This window comes from Vidua chalybeata, chromosome 4, assembly GCF_026979565.1.
Source record: "Vidua chalybeata isolate OUT-0048 chromosome 4, bVidCha1 merged haplotype, whole genome shotgun sequence".
In the NCBI taxonomy this organism is placed as follows: domain Eukaryota; kingdom Metazoa; phylum Chordata; class Aves; order Passeriformes; family Viduidae; genus Vidua; species Vidua chalybeata.
Window position 1 is genome coordinate 25,224,882 of NC_071533.1, and position 13,273 is coordinate 25,238,154.

Here is a 13,273-nt window from a genome sequence, read left to right on the forward strand (position 1 = left end):
ATGCACACACATCTATGTATAACCACAAAAAAACCCAACCAAATGAAAGAAAAACAAAATGAATAAAAAACCTTGTCAGTTTTTGATGTAAGGTTTCTGTTTCAAAGATCTGGATGTATTTTGTGTTTAGAAATCAGTGATTACAGTCAAAGAAATGAGGCAGCATGTTGTGGGTGTTGCATCTTTTCCATCTTGGGATTTATTGTGGGAATTTCTTGTGCATGTGGTGATCATTTACTGAAAGATTTTGATAGTATTATTAAAATATTAATGCAGTGGGATTTGAAAGAATAACATAGTTGAAAAATACATAAGGCTGTCCAACTGTTTTGGCATATGAGCTGCTACTTAAACTGCAGCCTGCACTACAAAGCCCAGCCAGATGAATCTCTAGGGCACTTGCAGGGACCCGGCAGATGCAGTGGGTGTGGAACCTGGTGAGACTTCAGTCGAGCAGCTCAAAGAAATTGCTTTCCTTGAGCTGTGTTGTGAGCCATCCTTGGCTGCTCAATTACCAGGCAGACTGCTCAGGGTAATAAATTAAGGTGTAAATTTTGTTACAGACCGCATCCAAATGCTTAACTGCTGTCTTAACCTGGGCAGAACTCCTTAAGGGTGATCATGTCTCTGCTTTGTTTAGTCCTTGGAGTGTCTCCTCAGAGGTGGGAAAGAACACAAAGTTGATTCAGAATTGGGCTGAGGCAAGCATTAGTAGAAATTTCTCCCTGAATAGACATTTAGCACAAGTTTACATCAGGGATGTGAATGAAGCTGTAAGTACTCTTAACCTTTGGGTGTTGCAGCTGTAGTTTGCTAAGGTATGATGCAGTTTATTAATACAATGTGGCATCAACTAAAGTCTTGAAATAGCAATTGAATGAAAATGAATTTTCCTTCTGACTATTGAGTTTCTAATGAGCTCTACCATATCAATCCAAGACATCAATTTTAATGCAAATTAGGCCAGTCAATTTCATTCATTATATGTTGTAATGTATGCCTTACTTCCTCATTCATTGCTTCTCATAGATTTGATTTTTGTCTGTCTCATTAATGTTATGACTTGCTCGTAACTTTGGTGCATCATTCCCTTTCAAGGCAGCTTGTCTTCACGTTTAAAAATAGTCATTAGTAACTTAATTCTGTTGTCTCAAAATTGATAACAGTGGATGGGCCTTTTGTTGTGTGATGTTCCATCATATGTTTAAAAAATCTCTTTCGTGTTGCAGTGTTTTTCAGTATGAAAAAGTTAAGTTTTCTGTGTTTTTACTATTTACAGCCCTTTAAAATTGGGAGGGGTAGGCTCTTAGGACTACTAAAAGGACCTGTCTGCAGCTGGGAATGAGCCTGATTTATCTGGCAGCCAGAAGGGTTGGACTGTAGTCTCCAGAGCTAGCAAATCATTCCACAGAGCTGACATTCCTACTTGGATGGACTGTGTTAGACATTTTGGTGTTTGAAAATCTGCAAAGCAGTTATTCTGACTTTCTCAGTGCCGAAGATGTGAGTTGAAATAACATATAGCAAAAATGTGCAACTTTGTCTACTAATTTGGTGCTATGCAAATTCCTTTCAATACTGACCACACAGAAGCTTATAGACAGGGAATGCGTAATAAATTGTATTTAAGAGCTAAAAGAAAAAAAAAAAAAAACAAACTGGGTTGTTTGACTGTTTAAAGCCCCAGTTACAGCAATCACAGTTTGGGGAGAAAGGAAGACAAAATCTTATGTCTTTCTGCAATTATGAATTTTTAAAACCGTGCTGACGTATTTTGTAACACCCTCTTAACATTTTAGGCTGTAACTTCATTTTGTTCATATTAAAAAGACCATTCTTATTTTAGAAAAACAGAATTTTTCTAATAAAATTTAGAAAAATTATTTTTTTAGGAAAATACCAGGGTAGTAGTTAAAAATTCATTTGATCTTTAGTTGTACCCAAATCTCTAGTACCTGGCAGGGAATCATTGGTCTAGTACTGTGAGTCAAAAATCAGGTTCCATGATGATTCATCTGATAATTTCTAGGTTTCAACTTTTATATTGCAATCTACTAATAATGCTCAAATTTTGGAAGAAAACCCAAAACCAAACCAGTTGTTCTTTGGGTTTAGGGTTAGGAGTTGTTTTGTTTTGTTGATTTTTTCTTTACTTTTTAAATTTTTTTTGTGAGTTGTTTTTGTTTCTTTTGGGAGTGATTTTTGTTTGTATGTTTTTGGAGGGTCATTTTGTTTTGTGGCTTTTTTGTTTGGCTGTTTTGATTTTTTTTTTTAATTTTAATTTTGCTGTTGCTTTTCAAATATTTGCCATTGTTCTGCCAAAAATGTTTTGATAGGTCTTCTTTGCCGTATGTGGAGAAGGACCTGGGTGAGCGTCTACATTTTGAATATTTACACACATTTGCTTAAGGCCTTGGATTGTATTTTTAGATGTGTGAACTTTTTGCTATTCAGGAAGCATACATTCTTCCCTTACAGAGCTAACAATAAACTTAATTCTGAAAGAGAGCTGAGCTGGTAGTTAAATCTTCACTGATATGTGCATGCCTCAAGTGTGCTTGAAATGATATTTAAGTGTAAGTGCACTATGTCTTTTTTTTGCTCCATTATAACGAAAAAATTATGTGATAGTAATTGATAGTAATTTGATAGTAATGCAATGCAGAAGTACCTAATACTTTAAATTCTTCCGTTTTCTCTCACAACATTATATTGGTCATTATTGATAGCTTTGCGTATTTGCATATGGGCACATTTTTTTAAAACTGTTTGTGAACAGCTCCATATTTGACTTTTTTTTTTTGAGGATTTTTTTAATTGAAGAATTATGTCTTTCCACACATAAAACTGTGGAAAACCTACATTTCCCATAAATAAATATGATTGTTTTCTGTCTGTTAAGGGTGGAATCACATGATCTTTTGCAACTTCATTTCCTGAGAAGGGATATATGGGTATAAAAAGCCGTGATTGTGTTTTACAAGATATAACAGGTATAAAGCCAGTGAAATACCCAAGCTTTGGTGGTGGTGATGAGTATAAGTGCATGAAACTTACTTAATGTACCTGATTTCCAAAATGTCCTAGCAACAGAACTGTTTAACTGAAGATTTGTAACGAAGTGTTTCAGGCTATTGCTTCCCTAAGACAAGTGGGGAACAGCTGCTGATTTTCTTTGCATTGCTTAGAGTGAAGTTGTGGGGGTGATCAAGTCAAAACTAAGATTTGATCTCAGAACTAATTAGTTGTAGCTCTACTGTGTTTTGGCTTGGATTTTTTTATATAGCTTAAATTTTTGGAGGCTTGAAAGCTATAAAACTGTCTTAAATTTTTCTTCCAAAAATGTGAACTTATCAAGTATTCTAAAGTTTAGCAAAAGGTGCTGACAGCATCAGGCCTAGAACATTTTATCAGAAGTTAGAAGGAACTTTAAGAAAGATTTGATTTATAAAGCATGGATCTCTGTTCTCCAAGATGAGAAAATATGGGATGAGTTACAACAATTGCCTAGTTGCAGTGATACTTTGGTTCAGCCAAAGAAAACATACTTCTGGTCTGCTTTCTTCTGTTTTGATCTGCTAACTGTTGTTCCTTACCTTGCAGAATAAAAAGGTGTGATGTGAGATTCTCAAATGTGGTTCGCTGTATCCTCACAGTTCACAGAAGTGCAAAGCACAGGAAAGCAGAATCTGGCAAACAGCTGGCACATTCTGTTATGTTTATGGGTTTTTGTAAGATTGTGTGCCAGAAAGGACCATACTCAGAAAAGATGCTCAGATAGAAGGTTTTGAACACACTTCTTGTAGAAACAAAGTGATTGTTGGTACTTGGTCTTTTACAGACAGTAGCATACTTTGCTATACAAGTTGGTCACAATTCTGCAAAGAGGAAAAAGGGTTTAATTTGATATCTCCTTAGGATTTAAGACCAAAAGCTTAGGAAGAGGAACTAACATTAAGTACTTTTATATAGTTTAAATTATTGAACTTTAGTTGGCATTGGAGAAATTACCTTTGGGGTGTTGATAACTTTTATAATATCCACTGTTTCTGTTTGATTTGAACAGATCATCTCAATTGGAAAGCCAGCATGTCTTTTTGCAGATCTTTGTTTTTTTCCTCTAGTGAGAAAATGAAATCTTAGGTCTTGGTTGGCAGCCACTCATTAACATACCATAAACATGTGCCTCACAGCGAGTGCCACCTGGGCCATTGTGTGGTTGTTACCTGCTCTTTGTTAAAGATGAATAGAATTAGCTTTGCTATAGAAGTACTTGATTCCTCCATGGCAAGCACAGAGCAGCAGTGGGTGAGAGCAAAGCTCCATGCAGAGGAGAATGCTGTCCAGGTGTGGTGGGCTGTCAAAGTTTACCCTCTTACTGTGAAGGAATTAACTGTGTACGTGGGAGAGGAAGAGAGGAGAAGGAGGCACTTGTGGTTAAATCTCCTGTAGTTGTAATCTTTCTGTGTTGATATTAGCAAAGCATTGCAAGAAAAAGCTGAGAGCTTCAAAGTAGTGAGCTTTTTAAAACTACCAGCTGGAAAAAAGAATGCTCAGAGCTATTCATTTTAGGTTTTAGCAGTCAGTTGCTTTCCAGTTTCAGGTGTTGCTTTTTATTTTGCTTGTTTGTTTGTGGTTTTTTGGTTTTTTCTGTTTAATGGTTGCTTTTTCAATAGTGGACAGTAATTGGTTCCATGTTCGGACTAGGGATAGATTCCAAAACTAATTTTTAAAATTTTAAGTTTTAAATTTTGTCATTAATTTTAGAGGGATTTGGGCTTTTTCATGCTTTTAACAATAGACAACATTGAAGAGTAAGCTACAATCAGGTTTATATTTTTAGTGTCTTTTGTTCAGCTTTTGATTTGGATATATGCTAAGGTTGAGGCCAATGTTGATAAAGTATTTGTAAAACATGTTAAAATTTGGGGGTAATTTATACTATATGAGAAGTCTTGATTTGTTATAGAGAGTTTGCCACTTCGGGGACACTTCCACAGTACTTGTTTTTGAGCAACAATGTGGGATAGTGCCTATTTTCTCCTGCAAGGTACTGCAGCTACTTAGAAGACAGCAGCAGACAGTGCCTTCAGTTTAAAAAAAGATGGGCAACTTTCTTAATCAACAGGTAAAATGATGAGAACTTAAACAGCTCTCATGTGTTGATGTGCAGTATAATGAATAACTGTACAGCTTGAGTCTTACATTTCAAGATTGAGTTCCATTGAGTGGAGCAAGTGGGTTTCAGAGCAGTTCTGAGTGTCTTGCAAATAACACAGCAGTCCCCAGAGGTCTGAGATAAAACAGTTTCCCTTAGCTAAGCAAGCAGGTAACTTAAGGACTTTTCCAGAATGTCTGAATATAAATACACCATACCTGTTTTTCAAAGCAAGGGAAAGGAGCTCATTAGGCACATTTGGATGAAGTGACTTTACTTTCAATTGCTCTTTGTGACATTTTTTCCTAAGTAGGTCAGAATGTATCTGCAGTAAGCTATGATCTGGTTTTTAAGAGATATTATTTCTGGTTTTCTTTCCAATTTTTAGTTTGTGTATCACCAATAAGGATTGGTTGTTATAAGATTTTTTTGTGTTAGGGTGACAGGATAGTAAAGGGCAAAGAAAATAGGGTAAAGGTTAAAAAATAAAAAAAAAAAAAAAAAAGAAAATTGACTGTAAACTTTGATAGTTGCAGTTCTCATATTTTTAATGTGTTTTGTGTTCTATAATAAAGGGTGGATCTTACTTTTTTTCCTTCACGTGCCCTTTTTGGATACAGTTTTATCACTCTGCTGTATGGGTTCCTGTGCTTGTTCCTGCAGCAGTTCATTTCAGCCTGTTGCCTTTTTATATTAGCATCGGAAATACCTATTCCTTTGTGTTATTGTTACAATACTAGCTTTGCAGAAATTTATTTGACAAGTGGGAAAATTGTAATCATGTAACTTCATTTCCAGATCTTCAGTTCATTAGCCAACTTGGCTAAAATCTATAAAATGTACCAATTCTATTCCCTTTGAAGTTTTAGTAGCATTTTTGTTGTTGTTGGAAAAGTTTCCACTGTTAGTATTGTGTTCCCCGAGAGAATTTGTAGCTTGCAAGAAATCTTACTGGTATGCAGACTGTAATATCCCCAGCTTTGTTTTATGCTGTGTTGTGCCATAATAGTTTTATGTCTGTTTCCATTTGACATCTCAATTAGGAACTTATTGGAATCACTGTTTTCCTTTTTGAAACTCTGTTTTCAGTCTGCCTATGAAACCAAAATTATTTTCTTGTTAGCAGACATTAATTTGAATATAAAAAATTAATTTAGTTGTCCTGGGGAGATTTTTCTGCTCTTTGCTCCAGGAGAGTTTCTTTCTTTTAAAAGAAAAATCTATTGTGGATGAGTGGAAGGTGTGATGGACATAATACTCTCACATTTTAAGTGAAACAGTGTGTGTGAAACAGACTATGATTGTATTGCATTGCAAAGAAGGCAGGATTTTGGTTCATGGATCACATTTGCAAGATACTCCATGCATCATCTGACTATTATGCCTCTCTCTGGCTTTGTGAATTTTACTTTGGGAATTTTTAAATACACTATTCCTTTTAAATACACTATTCCTGAACAATTGTAGTTAGTTTTCTGGGTTTCTTTACTATGTTTTTTTTATTTCTTTAAATATATTTCTGTGGGCGTTTGAGTTATTTGATCAGATGTAAAAGATCAGATCTAAAATGTGTGTTGGTTTTTAGAGTGCATCAGAGGCAGTATGTTAACCCTGGCATCAGTGTGATTGTAGCTGTTCGCCTTTCAGTTATTTCTAATCTCTTTTTCCTTCAGCATGACTTTTGTTGCCTATCCCAATAAGGAATATTATTTGTATGTTAAAACCAGATTTAGATCATAGTGTTATAATAGTCTTGGAATAAAATAGGAAGTTATCTGCCAATTTGGTACGAGAAAAGGCATTTTTGGATTTTGATAAAGTTGAGGAGCCAATACATGTGCCTGGATTTCCATTTTCTTATCAATTCTTTCATTTGTTGCAGTTCATGGACAAATTTACAGGAATTAAATCACCATTGCTTGTAAAGATCTTTTCTTCCCACCTGTAACGAATTTTCTTGATTTACAGAAGAGGCAGCTGATAGTACAGATTCTTTTCTCATTTAGATACTGAGTGGGAGGGAAAAAGCACTGTCTGCTGCAGATATGAGTGATTGAAACTGTTTTTCATAGTTCTGTTGCCACTATTTGAGCTCTTGTGTTTAGACACAAGTGTTCCTGAGAAGGAAGGTAGGCCAGATTTGGTAGCTTTCAAAAAATAAAGGCTGTACACAAGGCATAACTACTTTCTGGAACATTAGTAAATTGTGAATACCATAAAAGAAGGTTAGACAGCATTTATTTGTGCTCTTTGCTGGTCTTTTGTGTTCCCTCCTTCTTTGTTATTTGTCTGCTGGCCCTTCCATTTCAGTGGATGCAAAATCAAACAATCAGAATTGGTGCTAAAATAACTCGAGGTGTAAACCTCTAATAAAAGTTGTTTTTATCTGAGATTAGTAAAAATACTCATGAATTATGAGTATTAAAAGTAAGACAGTAAAGTCTTTCTTACTTACAATCTATGAAGTATTCACTATATTCTGAATAAATTTATTAAAAACATTTGGAAATTTTTGTGGGGTGATTCAATTTTCTTAGTCTCAATAAAATTTGATATACACTTAATTCTTTTTTTTTTTTTTTTTTTTAGTTAAGCCCGGGATACAGTATTTTTCTGTCCAATCGTTTTCCTTTTAGTTTCTTCAATGGCCCTCTGCTTCCCCCATGTATTCATACCTTTCTTTCCAAGATGGTAGATTTTTTTTTTCTATTTCATGAAAGAAGAATACATTTTCTGCTGCTGGGAAAAAAATAGCTTTTCTTCCAAAGCACTTGAAAGCAGCCGTCAAACATCAGATTCTGTTTAACGTTGCTTTTTGTTTGGACTTTGCGTTAGGAGGTAGGAGCCCAGCTTCTCACTTAAAAATTTTTTTTATTCAGCAACTGATTTGAGAACTGCTTGATGTGGTAAGAGATAATAATGTTATTGCATTAAGAAGTCATTAATTTTAGGCTGTTTTTTGTCTAGGTTTTTATCCCGTTTTTTGGTAAAGATGGCAGCCAGCAATGCAGTGCTGAACAGACTGGAGCAGAAGGGTGCAGAGGCTGATCAAGTTATTGAGTACCTCAAGCAACAAGTTGCCCTGCTCAAGGAAAAAGCCAGTAAGGATTTACCTATCTTATGCTAAACCTATTAACCAGATGGTTAACAGTAAATGCACATAGGAGAAAATGAGAAAATGTGGTGTGTCAGCCTTTAAAGAGTGTTTCAAGTTTTCCAAGAGAAACCTTGCAATCGTAGCCCTTCTTGACTGTCCTGTGGGTTGTGGGGGTTTTGGTTTGGTTTGGTTTTTTTTGAAACTGCTTATTCTGAAATAGAAGAGGTATGGATGAGTAAGAATTAATACACAAATTATAGAAATTTTAGATTTTGTTTGAAGGGAGCAAAGGAGTTGGAAAGAATATGACACTATGCTTTATCCTGAATTTATTACTGTTTTTTCACAACTATGGCATTCTCTCAAGAGTGGTTCTCTCAACCTTCAACTTTGATATTTTGTACTTAATTGTATCAGTGCAATAAGGTGCTCTGTATGACAAACATTGTCCAGGTTTTCCTGTAGGTTTCTCAGAGTTTTTTCTTGTGATTCTGTTTAGGGGACTGAGAAGATAGTACAGAGAGGCAATTTGATTATATAAGTATTGTAAAAATGTCTATTTCAACAACAAAGAAAATAATTCCTAAGTATTTCTGATTATATACTCCTTGAAAGTTTTCACTTTTGTGCTGTTTGGCTCACCATGTTTCACTTTTCTTTAAAAACAAACCTCTGTGTACAAAGTGATGAGTGCTAGTTATTGAAACCTGTTTTTTTTTTTAATGTGTCAACTGTAGTCTTGCAAGCATCTCTGCGAGAAGAGAAGAAGCTCCGTGTAGAAAATGCTAAACTGAAGAAAGAAATTGAAGGGCTGAAACAGGAGCTGATTCAGGCTGAAATTCGAAATGGAGGTGGGGAAAAAAAGTGCTATTCTCATACAGCATTGATGTAGTTAGCACAAAACTATCTTAATTCTTCTTGATTTTTATTGTTCTGTATGTGCCTCTATGGTATTTCTTACATATTCTGGATTTTCCGTGATTCCATGCTTATGACAAGTTAATTGATTCCAACATTTTAATAAGCTGCAGGCCTGACAAATCCATATACTAAACTTAATCAGATATGGAACTAGTTCTTTGTATTTTTTGTTCAGAGTTTCATAATAAGCCGTGAACCTCACTGATGACATTGACTCCTTGTAATACTGTAGAAATTGCTACATGTCTAACTCTTCTTGCAACTTTGAATATTTAATCTAGCATGACTGAAAAATCACTAAGGGAAAATCAAGCCATGGTGCAAAGTACAGATGGTCAGGGACATACTAGGAAAGCTGTGGTAATGTAAATTTAGAAACAATGTGTTCTGAATTTATGATTCTATGCTTTAGACCAGCATTCCATTGGACTTTTTCTTTGCTCTCCTTCTATTCAGCTTGTACATCATTATGGTACAAGCTGAAAAAAAAAGAATAAAAAAAAAACCAAAACTGAAGTGTTTCAGATACACTGTGTTGTCTTTTAAAATTATTGCCAAAAAATCCTCTTCTGCCCTCAACAGTTATTGCTGTTAACCCATGCTATCAGTATTCTAAATTGTTTAAGATAGTATCTAGTGTGTCTGGATGCTGGCATTTAACTGCACTGAATGTTTTACCAGTGTAAAAGCACATTCAGTCTTCAAAACAAAATTAACATGTGAATACAGAGAATTCTTTTTCTCAGTTGTATACCAATAAAACCTTTTTGTGTACTAAACCAAACCAGTACTTACATTTCTCTGTTGTCTCTTAGTCTGCAACAGTTCTTGACAGGTGTAGGATATTTCACAGTGTCTGTTGTGCTTTAGAGAGGTCTCAAGGTATATTGGTCCAAGATGGCAAAGGAAATACTTGATATGCATCTTCCTTTAGTTAGCTAGTTCATCTAAGTGGTAGTAGGACTAAATTCAGATCTTTTCTTTTGAAGGAAATAAGATGTTTGTTAGCTTTGAAAGGATTAAGTAGTTGAGCACAGAAATTAGATGGACACGGAAGATCAAAAACACCGCAAGATATTTTTTAAAAACCTGAGAAACAAAGACTTTCACCAGCTAGCAAGCAAGTGGTTGTTGGTACAGCAAATCTCATATTCAAATGATTTTAGAAAGTTGTTTATAAGAATATAATTTGTGCAGATCACTTCCGTGTTGAAGAGGACAAGCATCAACTGACGAAGTGCAGTTCTTCAGAAAAGTTAGTAAATATCTGAAATGCAAAACAAAACATATTCAGAATGGAGAATTCTGTCATGGTGACATCAGAAGGATTTATCAGCTGTTAATGATAAAACATTGAACAGATTGAAAGGAACTTTAAAAGATCCTCTCATCTATCGTTGCTTGAGAAAGGGAGCCTTGATGGTACTGCTTAGTGCTCTGAAGATGCTTACCCTGTACAATTACTGGGTTAAAGCCTTGATGAGATTCTTGAAGAGCAGAATGTAGAAGAGAGGTGCTTCTTACACTTCTGTCTGGTAAGGTTGATAGTGCAATGTCCAGAATTATGTATCAGCAGTTTAAAAAGAGCTGTTGAAGGTAATGTGGAGAATTTAGGGAAGGGAAGAGAGAAATCAGCAGGTCATGTTAGGGCTGCAGGTGATTTTGTAGGCTCAGTTTCTTAAGTTAATCATAAGAGTTGATGGATGATCTGAATATGATATAAAAATGATTTTGTGCGTAACTCATTTATGGAATAGTCTCCAGTATGACAAAAGCTAGTAGCTATAAACTGAAACTAAACAAATGGGAAATAGGGAATTGGTAGAAAAAAATAACTAGATGTTGAAATCAACTGCAAAAAGAGATGCTGTTTGCTTACATATTTTCTTGCATTTAGGACTTTTTCACATTTAAAAATCTGTAATCAAACACTTTGTTTTAATTGATCATAATCACATATAGATTAAGTTCTGAAATGTGTTTTGTAATGTGGTTCGCTACTCAGCAGTTGTGGTTTAGTATATTAAGCAAAATTTTCAGTTCTCTCTGCATTTTCATTTATATTGTACACTTAAAAATGTCAGTATTCAAAGTTCTGGTACTGCCCCTGACTTTTGTGGTTTTGATTTTAGTAAAGCAGGTTGCAGTTCCTCCTGGTACAACCCTTTCTACAGCTTCGTTTTCAGAGGATGTTCCACAACCTACGGCAGTTACAGCATCTTCTGGTTCCAAAGATCAAATTAAAGGTGAAGATGAAGAAAAGAAAAAGAAGGAAAAAGTAGAAAAAAAAGGTATTTCACTTTTCTTATCTCTGATAGACAGTTGAGGTATTTAATTTATGCAAATGCTTTTGCGTGATTTTGAGCACAAAAATAAAGCTTTCATACAGCTACAGTAGGAAGAGTCATGTGCTAGCTCTTAAATCTTGAAAATACTAGAAGCTAATGAAGGCTGTCAGGTAAGCTACAGATTCTTCCTTGCATGGGATGCATGCCAAATTCTGTTTAATGTGACTGCACTTCTTCATTTAAAAAACCACCACCAACAAAAAACAGGGCATGTCTGTTGGACACCTGTACCTGTACTTTTTTGCAAGTTATCTTGTAACTTAAACCTGTGTTTTGCAATCATTCTCTTGCAGATTATTATTAATTTGCTATTATTGGATTTGTACAGGTTTTCAGAATTTGGATGTTACGATAGTGTGCTGTCTCTTTTTTTTCTGGTGAGCTGTACAGCGACTTAGAAGCTATTTTATATTTTTTAATGTATTTCAGCCTTTGACACATTAGTATTTCACAGAGCTGTAAATACAAAAGCAGATGCCACATGTTGTAGCAGGCAATTAAATTCTTCTCTCAAGTATTCAGCAGCTACAGAGCAAGTATTCAGTTGGTAAGGAAAAATAAAACTTTCTATATATGATGAGGGGAAGTACAATACAAGTAGCTTAAATTCAATCAGACAAATGCAGATCACAGAATATCCTGAGTTGAAAGGGACCCACAAGGATCATCAAGCCCACCTCTTAAGGGAATGGCCCATACAGGGGTTGAACCCACAAATTTGGTGTTACTAGCACCATGCTCTGGCTGACACAGCTCATCTCATATGGAAAGCATACAGACTTTTGCCTTATGCTGAAATAAAGCACAGGCTATTTCTGTGGAGTTCAGCATCTGTTGCAGGTATTGCATTTAACAGTTGAAGTAACCAAAATGTAAAATTTGTTTTTAAGTCTAGAAATTGATGAAATGATGGACTGTCTCAAAACCCTTTGCTTTCTGTCACCTATGTAATCTCTTTCCTCTCTGGTTATTTTAATATTCTTTGTTCTGCTTCTTGCAAACCTCATCTGTATAATTTTTCTGTATGTTGATTGTGGACTGACTCTGACAGTGGCCAGAGGAGTGCATTTTTCTCCTTAGCCTCTGGCATTGAAATGGATATTTTCTATGTATCTGTATGTATACAGACCATGTACATATTTGCTTTGTTCTCTTTTGAGGAAAGAGTTAATTTCTCTTGTAGAGGAATGTCATAGAGAACAGTGTGGAATTATACCAAGGATAAATTTAGCGTGTCTTTCAAAGGATCTTAGATATTATATGTTAGCCATTTTGATTGGGATTTTTATCCAGTTTCTCTTATATTATTATATATACAATTGATTTTATTAATCAAATTGTCAATTACATTAAAAACCCAAGTCATAATCACTAGAGATTTTCATTCATCATAAATGAACAAATATTTTTGCAGAGCTGTTGCTTATATTAAAAAATATTGCCCTTTTATTATTGACTGTATTATTTAATTTCATGCTTGTACTAGAACAATGATGAATGAAATCAAATTGCATTATGTGTCCGCTTTACCTTTTGTGCTCCTTTAAGAAGGGAGTTTAGTTTACATTAATATGTAAGTTATCTTGATGAAAGAATAACAGAATATGCTTATTTAAAGTAAGCACATATTAGATTTTTTTAATCTCCCAGAGATTATAGCTGTTAAACAAGTCTTGAACATCTCCTAAACAGCACAGTCTTATCTATAAACTGCATGTAACTTGCTCATCTTGAAAGGAATATTGCATA

General features: G+C 34.9%; 1 protein-coding gene across 1 annotated transcript in view; it reads left to right on the plus strand.

Annotated features, from left to right (window-relative positions):
- Positions 1 to 13,273, plus strand: part of AIMP1 (aminoacyl tRNA synthetase complex interacting multifunctional protein 1) — a 32,015-nt gene that overhangs the window by 7,481 nt on the left and 11,261 nt on the right. The window contains exons 2-4 of the mRNA XM_053941741.1: positions 8,126 to 8,259; positions 8,993 to 9,106; positions 11,309 to 11,467. Of these exons, the coding sequence (XP_053797716.1) occupies positions 8,126 to 8,259; positions 8,993 to 9,106; positions 11,309 to 11,467 (407 nt within the window). The remainder of the gene's footprint in view (positions 1 to 8,125; positions 8,260 to 8,992; positions 9,107 to 11,308; positions 11,468 to 13,273) is intronic.